The following is a 16,143-nucleotide window of genomic DNA, read 5'->3' on the forward strand; positions in this document are numbered from 1 at the left end:
TGTATGTCAAGTAATAAAACAATAAGTATATAAACTACTTGACTGAAACATACCCCTTGCCTTTTCCCGAGCTCCTTTCTTTCTAAAAACTTTATCTAGAATCTGTAATTTAATGCATTTTCCCCCTCCCCACTACACACACCTTCATGTATTTAAGGGTGGCAGTCAGCAGCATCTTATATCAGTTAATGTAGCCTCACAACTCTAGAATATAAATCTCTTTTCTAAAGGAAATACACCCAATTTACTCAGCCTTTTCCTTCTATTATCCATCTGAGATCCAGCATCACTAGGAAATAATAATTTTGTCATACCTTACACACACTAAATCTATAGAGAAATCTTTCACTGAAACAGGTCAATGGAAAAAACAACATTTTTAAAACTTCCAATTAAGGTTAGAAATTAATACAGTATAAGTAACAGGCTATTGGAAAGACTATTGATTGTTTTAAATATGGTGCTTCTAAAATCATAAGCAAAGGCCAGACTGCAGAGTTGCTATTTTCTTTAAGTTTTCTAGGCAACTTCTTTACACTATCAGGTTTATAAAAACTAAACCAGTGATAAACCGCTTTTATCTTATAATGTGTGATACACACTATAAATTATGAGCATCAGCAATTTAACATTAACTTGGGGAGGGGATGTGACCTTAGTATTTAGCCCACAAATCTTATCAAAACTTTTTAAAAAATCTATTACTTTTGCTGAGAAAGAAAAAAACCTACCTTCTGCATTGGCTTGGAGAGTTGATGTCACCTAGGGGATCGAGCACAGGACTGGGATCAAGGATTTTTTAATCTCATTGGCCACCAATATTCCATGTGATTTAGTTTCTTCATCTGTAAATTGGGGTTAATGTTATTACTAACCCATTTCGTGGGGATGCTATGTAGATTATGTTTGTAGAGAACTGTGGGACATGAAAAACACGGAGCATCATTTTGCTCTGCTTACCTAAAAGCCACATTCTAGCCAACAGAGACCGTAAATCAAGAAATCCTACTTGCAAAACTCTAATGGCATCACTGATAACAATCATGACAAGTAAAAAAGATCCAGGATTGACTGGGGCCATAGAGTGGAGGAAGAAAGCCAATATTTTGCCAAATAGAAGCCAATAAAACAAAAACTTAAAAACAGTATTTCAATAAACAGATTTACTTGAAATTAACAAGGCATTTCTGTACCAATATGCTGTGGAGTTTTGGCCAGGCTAAGCATCTAAAGCAGGGGTCTCAAACTCAAATGACCACCAGGGCTACATGAGGACTAGTGCATTGGCCCGAGGGCCACATCACTGATAATCCCCCCCCCCCAACCCACTCCACCCCTTCCATGGGGCCCCACCCCTGCCCCATCTCTTCTCTACCTCCTCCCCTGAGCATGCGGCTCCCCGCTCCTCCTCACTCCCTCTTGGAAAGTGCTAAGCGCCACCAACAGCTGTTTGGCGGCGGGAAGCACCTGAAGGTAGGCAGAAAAAAAAATAAAAAAAGACTAATATAGTAGTATAATATTAAAATATAGTATGCTATTAAAAGTCAATTTATTAACTTTTGTATTAACTTCTTTAACTGCAATGTGAAAAGTCAATGCTAATTTTGACAGTCATTTCATTTTTGGCCACTTAGCTGGCAGCGTTTTGCATCAACCAGAGCATCATTATTAGGTTTGATATCCTGAGACAAAACCAATCTCAGTGTTGCTTTCAAATGTTCATCACTGAGCCTTGACCTTAACACAGATTTGTTAATCTTCAGGGAAGAGAAAAACTGTTCACATATACATGTACTTCCAAACATTGCCATTATCCTTGCGGAAGCAGAGAATAACATGGGAAATCTTTCTTGTGAAAGAAACCTGTAGAATTCTGGAATTCCAACATCTGTATACTTCTGCTTCAAAATCGTGTCACACTGAAGATCCACTAACTCCATCTGCAACATTGTCAATTTCAACAGCAAATGGTGTGGAAAAAAGTTGAAAATGTGGTTCAAGTGCCTTGAAATCTTTAAACCGCACATCAAACTGTGTAAGTTAGAAATGATCTCTGAATATTCTTTCAAAGATTTGGGTTCAACTTTCCCCAAGGAATTCAGAGTCAAGAAATGGCCCAAATTGCCAGCAGTCAGCTGTTTCCCCCACAAAGTAAGCTTGACTTTGAATGACTTAACACTGTCATACATCTTTGTTATAAATCTCCTGTTTTCTACCCTGAAGTTTCAAGTTCAGGGCATTCAGGTGATCAGTTACATCTGTTAGAAAAGCAAGGTTGCAGATAAAAGTGGAATCAGCAAGCAGTGGAACCTCCTTGTTTTTAATTTTCATGAAGGAATCAATCTCCTCTCTAAGTGCAAAAACAAATGTTTCAAAACATTTCCACGACTCAGCCATCTAACTTGAGTGTGATACAGAAGTTCCCCATATTCACCGTCCATACTTGCTATAAAAGAAGTGAACTGTCTGTGATTCAGCCCTCCTGCCCATATAAAATTAACAGTTTTAACAACTACATCCATAACTTCCTTCATTTGTAGACTTTTACTACACAGGGCTTTTTGGTGCAAAATACAATACATACTGGTGAAGGTAATTCCTGGTATATTGAGGCTGTTCAGTTTGGACTTCAATAAACCAACCACACCAACATTTTCAGAGCACACTGATGGCGCACTGTCCGTAGCCAAAGATACGAGTTTGTTCCATGGCAGTGCAGCTTTTTCAATGCACTCCAGTCCTTGAAATATGTCATGTCACGTTGTGGTACCCTTCAGTGGCATTAAGTCTAGCAATTATTCAGTTATATTCAAATTGCAATCCACACCTCTAATGAACACTGCACACTGTGCGGTATCTGATACATCCGTATTCTCATCAAGAGCAACTGAAAATGCTTCGAAGTCTTTTGCCATTTGAATCAATTGTTTTTGCACATTATCAGATAAATCCGTTATCCTGCAGGCAACTGTACTGGCAGACAAGCTTATGCCTTCAAAAACTTTTTTCCTATCAGGACATAAAATTTCATTGGCCTTCATAAGACATTCTTTTACGAATAAGCCTTCTGTAAAAGGTCACGCTGATTTAGCTATCATTTCGCTTATCACAAAACTTGCTCTTACTGAATCTTCGCTAGACTTGTTAATCCCCCAAAAGAAATTGCTTTGCATGGCAAATGCTGCTTTAAGTTGCTGAACTTTTTCTTCTCAAATTTTTCCGCTGAATGCATCATATTTTTCATGGTGCATTGTGTCGTAGTGCCAACGCACATTATACTCCTTGGGAACAGCAATCGTTTGCTGACAAATAAGGCAATGAATTTTATCTTTTACCTCTGTGAAAAAAATATAAATTCTCCCATGTGTCTTGGAAAACTCTCTTTTCTTCCCTGAATGTTCTTTTTTTTTGACAAAGTCATTTCCAAGCGGTTTTAATAAAATATATACACTCAATAATGCACCTCACTCAAAGGACAAAACATGCATTTAGTTAGAATTACTTCTGTTAAAGTCCCTGCCCCCCCCCCCACACACACACTGGGCTGCACCACCACTCCACCCCTGCTCCACCTCTTCCAGGGGTGGCAGGTTTGTAGAAATATTGGTGGTGTCCAAAACCTGCCCCCCCTCCAACTCTACCCTCACCTGCCTAAGGCTCTGGGAAGGAGTTTGGGTGGGGGAGGGAGTCTGGGGTGCAGGCTCTGGGCTGGGGCAGGGGTGTTGGAGGGGGTGGGGGTGCAGGCTCTGGGACGGAATTTGGGGATAGGAGGGGGTGCAGGGGTGAGGGCTGTGGGGCTGTGGATCAGGGGTTTGGGGCATTGGAGAGGCTCAGGATTAGGGCAGAAGGGCAGGGGAAGGGCAGCCTGCCCTGGCCCTAGTGGAGAAGGGCACTAGGACCCTGTGGCAGCAGGTGATGCTGGAAGCCGGCAGAACAGACCGGAGTCAGGCTCCAGGGTGGTGAGGGGGCAGCAAGTGGGGGCCAGGGGACACTCGGGGGAGGCACGTGGGGGCGGCAGGCAGGGCCAGGGGAGACCTGGCCCCAAACACTGGGAAGCAGCACACAGGGAGCTTAGTGGCCACACAAAATAACTCATGGGGGAGGTGAGGGGAGTTTGGCGATAACAGGAATAACTGGGGGGGAGGGTATGAGGAGCTTGGTGGGCCACAGGGAAGAGCTCCGCGGGCCGCATGGGGCCAGCAAGCCGCAAGTTTGAGACCCCTGATCTAAAGCATGACAACCAGTACTGTACACCATCTAATCCAGGGGGCGGCAACCTTTCAGAAGTGGTGTGCCAAGTCTTCATTCATTCACTCTAATTTAAGGTTTTGCGTGCCAGTCATACATTTTAACATTCTTCGAAGGTCTCTTTCTATAAGTCTATAATATATAACTAAACTATTGTTGTATGTCAAGTAAATAAGGTTTTTAAAATGTTTAAGAAGCTTCATTCAAATAAAATGCAGAGCCCCCCCCCAGACCAATGGCCAAGACCCAGGCAGTGGGAGTGCCACTGAAAATCAGCTCGTACGCCGCCTTCGGCATCCGTGCCATGGGTTGCCTACCCCTGGTCTAATCAGTACCTTATACAATCACTCATGCCACCACTGAGCATACTATAATATTGTAGACATGAAACCCAGGATTGTTTGCCTTCTTTAGTGAAGAATCATTTAAAATATTTGTTATTCAGTAACTGATAAATATGATGAAAATGTTTTACCACTTATTAGCTCAGATACTTCATCTTTATGATCTGTCTTGGACAACAGTGCTACCCAAGTTACAAGAACAGTCAGGCCTATAAGGAAACCCCCCCACATACTTTAAAGGTCTACACTGAAAGACTTCTTGGGTCCTAAATGTCCATCCTGAAGTTTGGCAACAGGAGCTCTTTCCAGTTCCAAAAGTTTGATGTTCTATTTACTGTGCATCTTTTCTGCTTCAACAGCACACTCATCAAGACAGTTTTCCTTTCACTCAATGACGTAAAATTCATTGCCAAAATGCTTCACTAACACACAGTTTTAATGTTGCCCACTGCTATCTCAATGCCTTTTCAGAATGTGGAAGGTGGCTTTAACACAAACCTATGAAAACCTGGAAATACAGAATTACTGTAATGTCTCCCACACTGTATCATACCCATATAAATATAACTCTCTCCCTTGGTCACTGGCAATGGACACTGGGACCATGCGAAGCCTGACTTCTTAAGAAAGCCTACTATTTTCTGTGTTGCGTCCAACACAATTCTACACTACGCCATCATGCTTCTTTAAACACTCAGGCCCTCACTGTGTTAGGTGTAGCAAATTACCAGACTTGCCATCTGAAGGATGTGCAACTGCAGCTAGAGTTTTTCAGGGACCTCTTTTTCCTGGTGTGTGCTATGCAAGAGATCCAAATAGGTGAGATAAGGAAATATTACCTCTTTTTACAGAACTAGATTCTTCGGAGCCCCTCAAAACAAAATGCAGAATGAGTAATCTCAGAAATCTGCCAAGGACAGGACTTGAACTCACAGTATGTGGCAGTTGCTCAGATTCAGTGTTTTTAGTTTCTTCCCCATAGCTATCCACTGACTGATATCAGGCATGCCACTATGCACTGTTACTCACCACAGAGCAGTAGTTTCAGGGCATATGTGCAAATCATTGTAGTGTGGATCCTAGAGGTGCCAGTTTGAAGAGCTAGAGTGAACCCAAAACTTTTTAAATACCCTCTGCCACATTGGGCAAGCAGTACTAGATGCTAGCAGTGATCAAAGCCAATCAGATATCACTTGGGGCTGAGAGAAGGGGGCGGGGGGAAATCAGTGCAATAGTTTGAGCCATAGGTACGAGCAAAAACAAAAAATAATAATGGAAAAGTTTACTGACAAGGCTTTTTCCCCTCCCCCGGGCTCTCTCTCTCTGGAACCCTTAAATAAGATGATCCCAAGTTTACAACAAAAAGCCTACCCTGGGCCCCACTAAAGACCAGAATTTTTCAAGACAATCTATATATATGCATGGGGATTTTAGAACACTTTGGGAAAAAATCAGCTTTTAAACTGAAAAATCATAGGTCAACTTTAAACTATAATACAAGGGTCATAGTAAGCAAGGGCTACCCCATAATATTACTACAATTCCTGTTGAATTACAAAGCTTTGTTTTGATGTGCTAAAGAACTTCCCACATAACTTAATAATTTTAGATACAGGCAAAATAGAAGGTATCTACTTTCAATTTCTCACTGTTTCTCCCAAAAAAATGACAAGTTGCCTTCGATAAAAGCCAGCATGATTACTGGGACTTCTATTTTATAATCAAAGACTATGTTAAAAAGGAGTTAAGGTGGAGTATATATGAGCAATATTGGGTATAAAAGTTGCAGGTAGGTTTTATAATCCCAAAACCAAGCATAAACCTAGGAAATTCAGAGTTAAAGTTCAAATTAAAATCAATCCACACATCTTAAAGAAATGCATAGTTATAACTAACATACAACCTTACCTGTCCTGTTGTGACACTATGCAACAGCCATACAATTTTATGTATAATGGTAGATCAGAGGATTTTTTTTTTTTTAGTTGTGTCAGTATACAGCATAATTAAGATTGTTTGGATACCCTTATATTTCCATACCTACAGAAACTTGTGACATGGAACTTTCTGAAAGATCTGAGCTATATTATCTCTATGAATATTTGTACATAATGGTAACTTTCTCAAACAACTCCCATAGACGATTTACACAATTGTATTTGTTCAGGTCTGTGTTACTTGATTCTTTGTAGTATTTACACAAGAATACAACTACACCTTAAAATGAGAAATTGCCTATTGATCTGATAGATTTCATTCCTCCACCCTACCCTTCAATATACCTTTGCACCTGTTTGCATGTAGAGGCGTTATTTGAATCACTTAGTCCAGAAATATCTTTCCACCTCAGGCAAATCTCTGTCACATTAGTTTCAGTACCGACTTCCTTTGGTAATTTAACAAACAAGCACCTAGCAGGTACATAATATATGCATTTGGAATGTTCATATACATTGCCTATGCCTATAAAGGCAGTGTGCAAAACATGACCTTTTTAAAACTTCAGAATATCAACTTCTATAAATCTCTTCTAAACAGGTATATCAGCACTTATATTTAGAGGGTTGGAACAATATTTTTGGGTTCATTGCCCAACACTTTTTAATTCTGCCACCAATTACTTTTGTTCAATTGATTTATAAGCCAAATTAAAAGTTACTCTTTCCAACTTGCTGCAGTTGCAAACACTTCTGTAATGCTAATAGATAGACTCCACAACTCTTCTGTGATCAGTTCTGAAGCCATGATATGCAAGCACGTATACCTGATTATGCGCATACTACTAATTCCTCTCTTACTGCTCTAGACCTAAGTTTCAGTTACACTCTTTTTCATGTCACCAAAAAAAATGCTGCCAGAGAGTTATCAAAAGAAATACCTTTCAACTTGAACAGGAAAAACACTGTTACTGCAACACAGAAAATAAGGTTCACTCATAATTTGAAATCTATAATCCTTGTTACCACCTCTTCACAAAGAAAATGGTTTAAAAAAAATCTTCAAGAGGATCATTAGTTTTTTGTAGAAACTTCAGTAAACTATAGAAGTACAAACAGCAGCCATGAATTAGATCCATATTTGCCAGCTCCAGCCACCATCATATCCTCATATTTGTACTTATTCAGACATTAGGTAAACAGTTTGTCTATCTCCATGAAACAGAATCTACAGTAAAGGATTTCTTAAAAACCCACACACACCATTGGACTTCAGACAAAAGAGAATTTTAGCTAATTATTCTATATATACACATATACATACATATACACATATATATACATATACACACACAACAAATTTCTGCCAACATAAAGTAAGTAGAGAGTGTGAAGAGGTGTTATCCCTGACCGACAACTGTGTGGCAAAAGCCCTTAGTGTAGACTCAGTTATATACTGGCAAACAGTTTCCTCTTTCCACTGGGTGAAGTAGGATAGGCTGGAATTAGCTATGCAGGCAAAAGCACAGTATTGCTTGAATAAACTACATCTACATCCGCTAGTGTACATATGGCCTTAATGCAAGGCATAAGAACATGCATCTAACTTCAGCAACATAATTAAGACAGACAAAGATTAAGTAATACTCCTCTCATACTAACTGGCACAACCCATATTTCAGATTTAAATAGCTGAAATAATGAAATTTACTATTTTAGAACTCCTATGATGGTGAAATTGATCAAAATGGACCATAAATTTGGTAGGGCCCTAGCCATAAACGTGAAGAAAATGAGTGTCTAAATGTATACACTCAATAAAGCAGCAGCCTCATCAGTAACAGAAATGAATATAAGATATTCTTCTCATACTATTTCAAAAAAATATAAGAAGATTTAGGGACTTCTTGAATGACACATTGTTCAATGGACTCCAACTTGAAATCCAGTCATTTAAAAAGGGATAAATACCCTCCTCCTTAGTTCCCATGCCAGTTTTATTTTGTTTTTGTAGATGATGTTCTCATGCTGCTCCTAATAAATATACATAGTGTATATAAATCAAATTAACTATCCATCTGGAGTTTGGCCATATTTGAAGAAATTAGGTTGCAACTAAGCAAAGTTATTAATTATTGTAAACATTATAAACACAAGAAATTCAGAGTACAAATTACACTTAAAAGAAATCAAAACATGTTAAGATACACATAACTGAGCATGTGTATGAAAAATACAACAAATCTATTCCCCTTAAAAAACACTTTAATATAGTTTCCAACCACAAATACTAAAATACTTTAATCATATTTGTATGGTTATTGGATGGCATTACTATGTTAAAGGCAGAAGAGATAAGTGGTCTGTGAGAAGCTTATTTAAGTTTCCTGACCTTTGTGTATGCAAAATTCTCAATCTTAAATTTTATTAATTTTTTCAATCACTGATTCAAAGAAATGAAACTGAAGACAACTTGTAAGTCATCTGCTACATGTCCCTGCCAGTCTATGCCACCCCCAGTCCCTATGGAATGTTCTTCCAAGTGTTTTGTTGGCTTTATGAAGCCTCAAGTTCTTATGCCGCAATAAAGCAGTTTTTAATCACTTATTCAAAGTAACAAAGAATCCTGTGGCACCTTATAGACTAACAGACGTTTTGCAGCATGAGCTTTCGTGGGTGAATACCCACTTCTTCGGATGCAAGTCCTATGACTTGCATCCGAAGAAGTGGGTATTCACCCACGAAAGCTCATGCTGCAAAACGTCTGTTAGTCTATAAGGTGCCACAGGATTCTTTGTTGCTTTTACAGATCCAGACTAACACGGCTACCCCTCTGATACTTATTCAAAGTGTTATAAAATCAGTCATATGAAATTAATATAAACCTCAAGCTAGGAATTATTTTTAAAAAGATAATGTAACGCTTATAAAAGAAGTTAGCTCAACTGCATTAGAAACTAAGCCCACTATTCCCAAAAGTAGTATACTACTGCCTGTGCTTATTAAAGCTTCAACACACTATTCAAATGTCTCATTCATGTTCTGCAGGAAACATCCCTAGAGGTGAAAGTCCAGTTTAGTCTCTATTCTCATTCAGTCACTGGCACCTTAGCTAAGAAGAGCCATGGAACTATCAACTAGTGCCAAGTGGAACAGTGGTTTTGGTGATGGGGAAAAATTAGACTGAGACCACAGTATATAGTCCACAATGCTTGGTCACTATGAACCTGAGGCAGATGTGAAATTATATTTTAGGCCCAGATTCAGCAGTTCATCCCCACTCATCAAAGAACCTACCCATGTATTTATATGCTCTGCTGAGCTGGGGATTTAGAGAGGAGATTGCCTATCCCACTATTAATCCCTTGAGCCATCTCACCCCCAACATGAAGTGCATGTACAATTAGCTTTTATAAGGAATTCTACTAGGGTATTTTGAGTTCTACTATAATAGATACCCAATCTCACAATATACAAAACTGCTCAGATGGAGGAGCTATTATGCATGTTGTGAATACATATCTATGTTGTTATTGCCCATCACCATGTAACTGGATGCTGAACAAAAGTTAAAGCAACAGTCTTGGATCCAATGACCCAGGAAGCACCAACTGCCGCTGAATAAAAGAAAAGGTAGCCAAAAATTATAATGTTAACAGGTCAACTGACAGGACAGCAGTTCAAAAGGTGACTCAAAATCAACACATCAATAAAACTACATATTTAAGGATTATTTTTGTCCCATTAAGAATTTTTTCCAGCATTTAAAAATGTTTAAAAAGAATCAAATGTTAAAAACAAACAATTCCAATTAAAGTGTATCTTAAACCCACACAAGCAGAGAAATTTAGAGTTAGAGCTGGAATTCTACCCTAAACCCACGTTATGGGGACATTATTCAAGAATCTTAGAAGTACTGGGCAACTCTACAGGTACTTCAATACCTATCACATAAAAGGATGGTCAAGGACAATTTTAGTCTTAGCTGTGAGGGGTTTTTTTTGTTCTGTAGGAACAACTGAGACAAAGAAGTTATTTGAGCAGAATCTTTTATAGTTTAATTTCTGAAAGTAGTACACTGTTCAAAAGAGAGTAACTAGGATTCTTGCGCAGTTTTAAAAACCACCCAACTATTTTAACTAAGTTTGAGTAATAAATAATATTTAGTTCTTATACAGCGCTTTTCATCTGTAGATCACAAAGTGCTTAATAAAGGAGGTCAGTATCATTATCCCCATCCCAACTGAAGCAGAGAGGTGAAGTGACTGCCCAATATCAGCCAGCTCCAGCTGGCCAGTGGAAGAGCCAGGAATAGAACCATGGTCTCCTGAGCTCCAGCCCAGTGCTCTAATCCAAAACATAGATACTCAATATTCCATTTCACTTAAGACAAAAATAATTTTATAGCAGTACCAAAAAATTGTAAAACTTACTTCAAAAATAAATTAATTATTTTCATGCACCACACGTCATCGATACCCTTGCCATTCCACCCCCACCACACCCCATCACATTCATTTCTAAGTGTTCTTCTCCAATGTTGAAGTGTGGGAAAAAATAAACACAAATATGAGAAGTTAACTGTACAGGGAAAGTGATATACACAATGTGCCATTAAGTTAACTGAAATGATTATTTTTCTCTGCCATTCTGTTATGATAATGTTCAGTGTCATTTCAAACAATAAAAACACACTTCTATCTAAATTAACTTGGTAATATCCTTTACCTCAAAATGACAATAAATTAAAACATTTAAAATGACTTATGAAAGGTTTCTGTTGTGAAGTTTAGCCTGGAAAGATTGCTGACAATATAGTATCTGATTAATACAGCAGGTAACAGGGCTGGCTGGAAGACTTCATCAAAATCAAATTTTTATGAAAACAAAAAACATTTTTTTTTCTTTATTCTGCTCAGGTCCATAGGTATAATCCAGAAAAAGACGTTTATAAATAAAGTTATTTAGGTAACTATACCTGTTCACATTTAAGACCCAATTGTGAAAAAACGTGAATAATTTACTAACGTTAGCAGCCCAATTTGAAGAAAACGGGACTTCTTATCATATTAGGCTATGGCCTGTAGCATTGGTGGAGTTAGGTCCTAATTTTTTGCCACTCAGTTTAAATTAAAAAACTGCTGCCAATAATATACTTAGGTTACGTCTACACTACGCAGCTTTTAGCAACAGGACTGTCTCGCTACAGCCATGTTGCAAAAGGCGCGCAGTGTAGCCGCTGTTTATCAGCTCTCCTGCTCACAAAAAACTTCCATCCCCAACAAGCAGCGTTAGCATTGTCAGCCGACAAAGTGCTGTTCACACCGGTGCTTGTCGTCGGCAAAACATGTGTGTGTGTGTGTGTGTGTTTAACACCTCTGAAAGACAAAAATTTTGTCGTTCAGTTGTCAGTATAGACATAGCCCTAGTTTGTTCTTTTGAGTTAAGTGCTAATAGTTGTTTGGGGCAAAATTTTGAATGAATATGAAATTTAATTATCTAAATATATCCTAGAATATCAATGAAAGCGGTTTCAAGAGCAAAATCAAAGCCTGAACCTCTAAGGACCAGGTCCTATACACAATTAGCTCATCAGTAACTTTACTCATATACATACAATTTAATATGCATGAATAAAGTTATTCACATGCATAAGTATTTTCATTATCCAACTCTGTAACAACTTCTTAACGATATGGCTTCTGTTAAGCTTCGCCACTCTCAAGGAAGCACCAGTAGTCTGAAATAAGCAACACGTATACAAATACAAACACTTATACACTTGTACAAATTGTCAAATTTACAATTAGAAAACAGAACACTACACACAAAACATTATTTGTAATAACTTCCTCCCTGTGAAGCTGAAAAGGGGAGCATATGTGGATGGCTTACGATACAGATGGTAGATATTTGGAAAGGAGGGTTGGTTTTTTTAAACATATTTGTTTAAGTTGTGAAATAGATGAAGGTTATATATGTAATCTACAGAATGTCATAAAAGCAGGTTTTGCATAAGCTTTTAGTAACTCCTCTCTTTTTCTCAAAATTACTACTACTGTTTATGTAGCATAACAGGAAAGAGTTAGAATACTTGATTTATACCTAAGTGATTATTCTTCCTCACCCCTATCACTCTATAGAAGTACCTGAATTATGTGACATGAAGGGACTGTCTCTAGAGGTAAAAAGGTAGTTTATTTTCCATGACTTTGGCAGTGTCATCTGATAAGCCAACAAGGATGCCAAACAGAACCTATTATGAAAAAATCTGACAGACCACCAAACTCATTTAACATATTTTCATTCGACAGCTACTGATCTGTATTTCTGACCTTTGGCAAATCTGAACCAGCAACCTAGAGACAAGTGCAAGATATTAATGAGATATGGAAATAATTCTGTAAACAATCCAGTACTCTTAACTTTTTTTGTATTTTACTGAAGATAGATATAGAAAATTAAGGTACCAACTCAAATCTATTTTCCTACTTACATATGGAAGCCAAAACAAATTTTAAGTTTAATTTCTTTTAAAAAAATCAATTTAATCAGATATACAGGCAAACCTTGTGTTTGTTATATAAGGAATGTGCAGTTAATATGTCTAAGTTCGCAAAATCTCTCTTTTTAGGTCAAGTTCATTTTGAAACAAGCATATTTGCTACAGTAACTGCTGCATCAGTTCCTAGTAAACTGTACTGTCAGCTACTTGTGAATGTTTTTGCCTTATCATGCTCATCATATTTTGCCAAGACTGAAGTACTGTCCAACAACTAAACATTACCTTCTAATTACAGAATTCTAGCAAATACTTACTTAGACTATACCTGATTTAGGTAATGCTTTGAATCTTTACTATAAGATCAGTTGGTTCTATGCATTCTTTTAACATTTTCTTAATACTCTCCATTAGCATAGATATAAAATATTTTACCGCAGCTTGTAATGATGTTACTGGCAGAGAAAACAAAGTTGTAGATTTTGTTACTGGGAAATTCCAGATCACCAGCATACACACTGGAAGCCACAGTTTCTTGTTCTCTCATTCTTCAATTCCTTACCCCCCATAGCAGAATCCCAAGCTAACGTGACTAAAATACAGTGAAATGTATCTCATGAAAACACAAGGCTTTAAAAATGGTCTTTAAAGACTGAATGAAATTACAGTGGAAACTGAATGAGACATTTAGAGTGGTCACTGTATGGGACCTTCAACCTAAAATCTGTCAATTTCACAAAAATGAGTTAGAAATAGTTTCAGCTAGTACACCGGCTCTCAAGTTTTCTTGCCAAAAGACCCACATGAACAAAAGGAGACTGTCTTGACTATCTAGGGAAAACTGACTAGGCAAAGTTCTGTCAAATACATAAAGTAAAAGTGAAAATAAATTCTCAAACCCATATCTAAAACTACTGTAGTTTTAGATGTTACTTGTAGGTAAAAAATGTGCCAGTGAATTAAAGAAACGTGAGCGCAACTGTGCACTCCTGTTGTGAACTACAGTTAAGTGCCTTATACTGGAACCATCTCAAACAAAAAACTTTAATGTACATGATTTAATACATCTCATTAAGTCTTATTTTAAATAAGAAGAGTGGTAAATTCAAAATTCTGATATGCAATTTTTAAAAAAAGAAGTAGAAATCTAATAAACCATAGTTTAAGTGAATAATATAAAATGACAGGAAAAGGGGATATAAAACTAATCCATGCCACTGTAAAAATAAATTATATAACTTTCTGATACGATGGTTCTATATTTTGCAGAGTTGACAGAATAATAAATTTAAACTTCATTTGGATTTCCTTGTTAATATTGTAAGTTTCCTGTATTGACAGCGAGATTTACATATATTGGTACATATTAAATATTATTACTAGTAGGGTAGAAAATACAGAAGACACAGGATTCATTCCACTCTGGGGTTTTCCACAAAAAATTTCACTGTTCTCTACTATGCAGTTCTGCTACATAGTTTTCTAATAAATATTTCTAGTATTTCTAGATAAATTCAGTTTTGCCTCTATTCATATTCACTTTTTGGTATATATAATAACATTGTGACAACCATTTAAATTAAAGTATTGTTCTGCCACAGGGATGTTTCAAAAACAACACACAACTTGGGTATCAGCAATATCAAGTTTGTATTAAAACACTAATAGTTTATGAAAGGTTAGTATCAACTCTTTCTACAGAAAGCCATGTTATGAACCAGCAATTGAAGTTTAACTTTTGAGGTAGTGCCTTGCCTTTAGTCTTGCTCTCATTAAAGGCAGTAAGTCAACAGGCAGATAATGTACCAAATCCGGACTGCCAGATGCTTTTGAATGGACCACAACATTTTTATTTACTTATTATCATCATTATTGATGTGAAAAATGTTTCTCCAGAGTCTGAACCTTGACCATACCATGACCAAGAAATATGGACCATGACAAAAAATAATTGACTACTCTTGCAGTAAGTAAATGAAGTATGCTCAATATTCATTGTACATTCTTTCCCTTAGACCGGCGTGGGCAAACTACGGTCCATGGGCTAGATCCGCCCACCAGCCGTTTTAAGCTGGTCCTTGAGCTCCCACTAGGGAGCGGGGGCTGGGGCTTGCCCTGCTCCAATGCTCTATCCGGGGAGCAGGGTCGGGGGCCACTTCATGCAGCTCCCGGAAGCAGCCAAACGGCCCCGCTCCAGCCAGCATGCAGGGTCAGGGGCCACTCCATGCGGCTCTCGGAAGCCGCAGCATAGCCCCCCTCCAGTGATCCAGCTGGGAGCAGGGTTGGGGGCCACTCCATGCAGCTCCTGGAAGCAGCAGCATGACCGCACTCCAGTGGCCCCCTCCGGCGCTCCAATGGGAGCTGCAGGGGCAGTGCCTGTGAACAGGGCAGCCCACGGAGCTGCCTGACCGTGCCTCCACATAGGAGGCAGAGAACGGACATGCCGCTGCTTCCGGGAGCTGCTTGAGGTAAGCGCTGTGCAGAGCCTGCACCTCTGTGCCTCTCCCCACGCCCCAACCCCAGCCCTGATCCCTCCCTCCCAAACCCGTCGATCCCAGCCCTGAGCATCCTCCTGGATCCCAAACCCCTCATCCTCCGTCCCACCCCAGAGCCCGCACCCCAGCCGGAGCCTTCACCCCTTCTCGCACCCCAACCCCCTGCCCCAGCCCTGATCCCCCTCCCGCCCTCCGAATCCCTCGGTTCCAGCCCAGAGCACCCTCCTACACCCCAAACTTCTCATCCCCAGGCCCACCTCAGAGCCCTCACACACCCCCGCACACACCCCACTCCAGAGGCCCCTTCCACACCCTGAATGCCTCATTTCTGGCCCCATCCCAGAGCACACACCTCCAACTAGAGCCCTCACCCCCTCCCGCATCCCAACCCCAATTTTGTGAGCATTCATGGCCCACCATACAATTTCTATTCCCAGATGTGGCCATTGGGACAAAAAGTTTGCCCACCCGTCGTAGACTCTTAGCAGTAAGCATATACATACTGTAAAGACCACTACTACATTTTTAAAAATTACATACAAATTACTCAAAGTAAACATCTTTCTTTCAGGCACCTTTTGTTCATTACCACTCAGATTACATACTTTCCAGTTACA

General features: G+C 38.9%; 1 protein-coding gene across 5 annotated transcripts in view; it reads right to left on the reverse strand.

Moving 5' to 3' along the window:
- Positions 1-16,143, reverse strand: part of PKN2 (protein kinase N2) — a 130,949-nt gene that overhangs the window by 106,585 nt on the left and 8,221 nt on the right. Inside the window, exon 1 of one of the 5 annotated variants that reach the window (XM_039484121.1) lies at positions 732-791. The exons of the other annotated variants lie outside the window; for them this stretch is intronic. Within the exon in view, the coding sequence (XP_039340055.1) occupies positions 732-740 (9 nt within the window). The 5' untranslated portion in view covers positions 741-791. Of the gene's footprint in view, positions 1-731; positions 792-16,143 lie in introns of those variants that run through there. 5 annotated transcript variants of the gene reach the window in all.

Source organism: Mauremys reevesii, linkage group 8, assembly GCF_016161935.1.
Source record: "Mauremys reevesii isolate NIE-2019 linkage group 8, ASM1616193v1, whole genome shotgun sequence".
In the NCBI taxonomy this organism is placed as follows: Eukaryota; Metazoa; Chordata; order Testudines; family Geoemydidae; genus Mauremys; species Mauremys reevesii.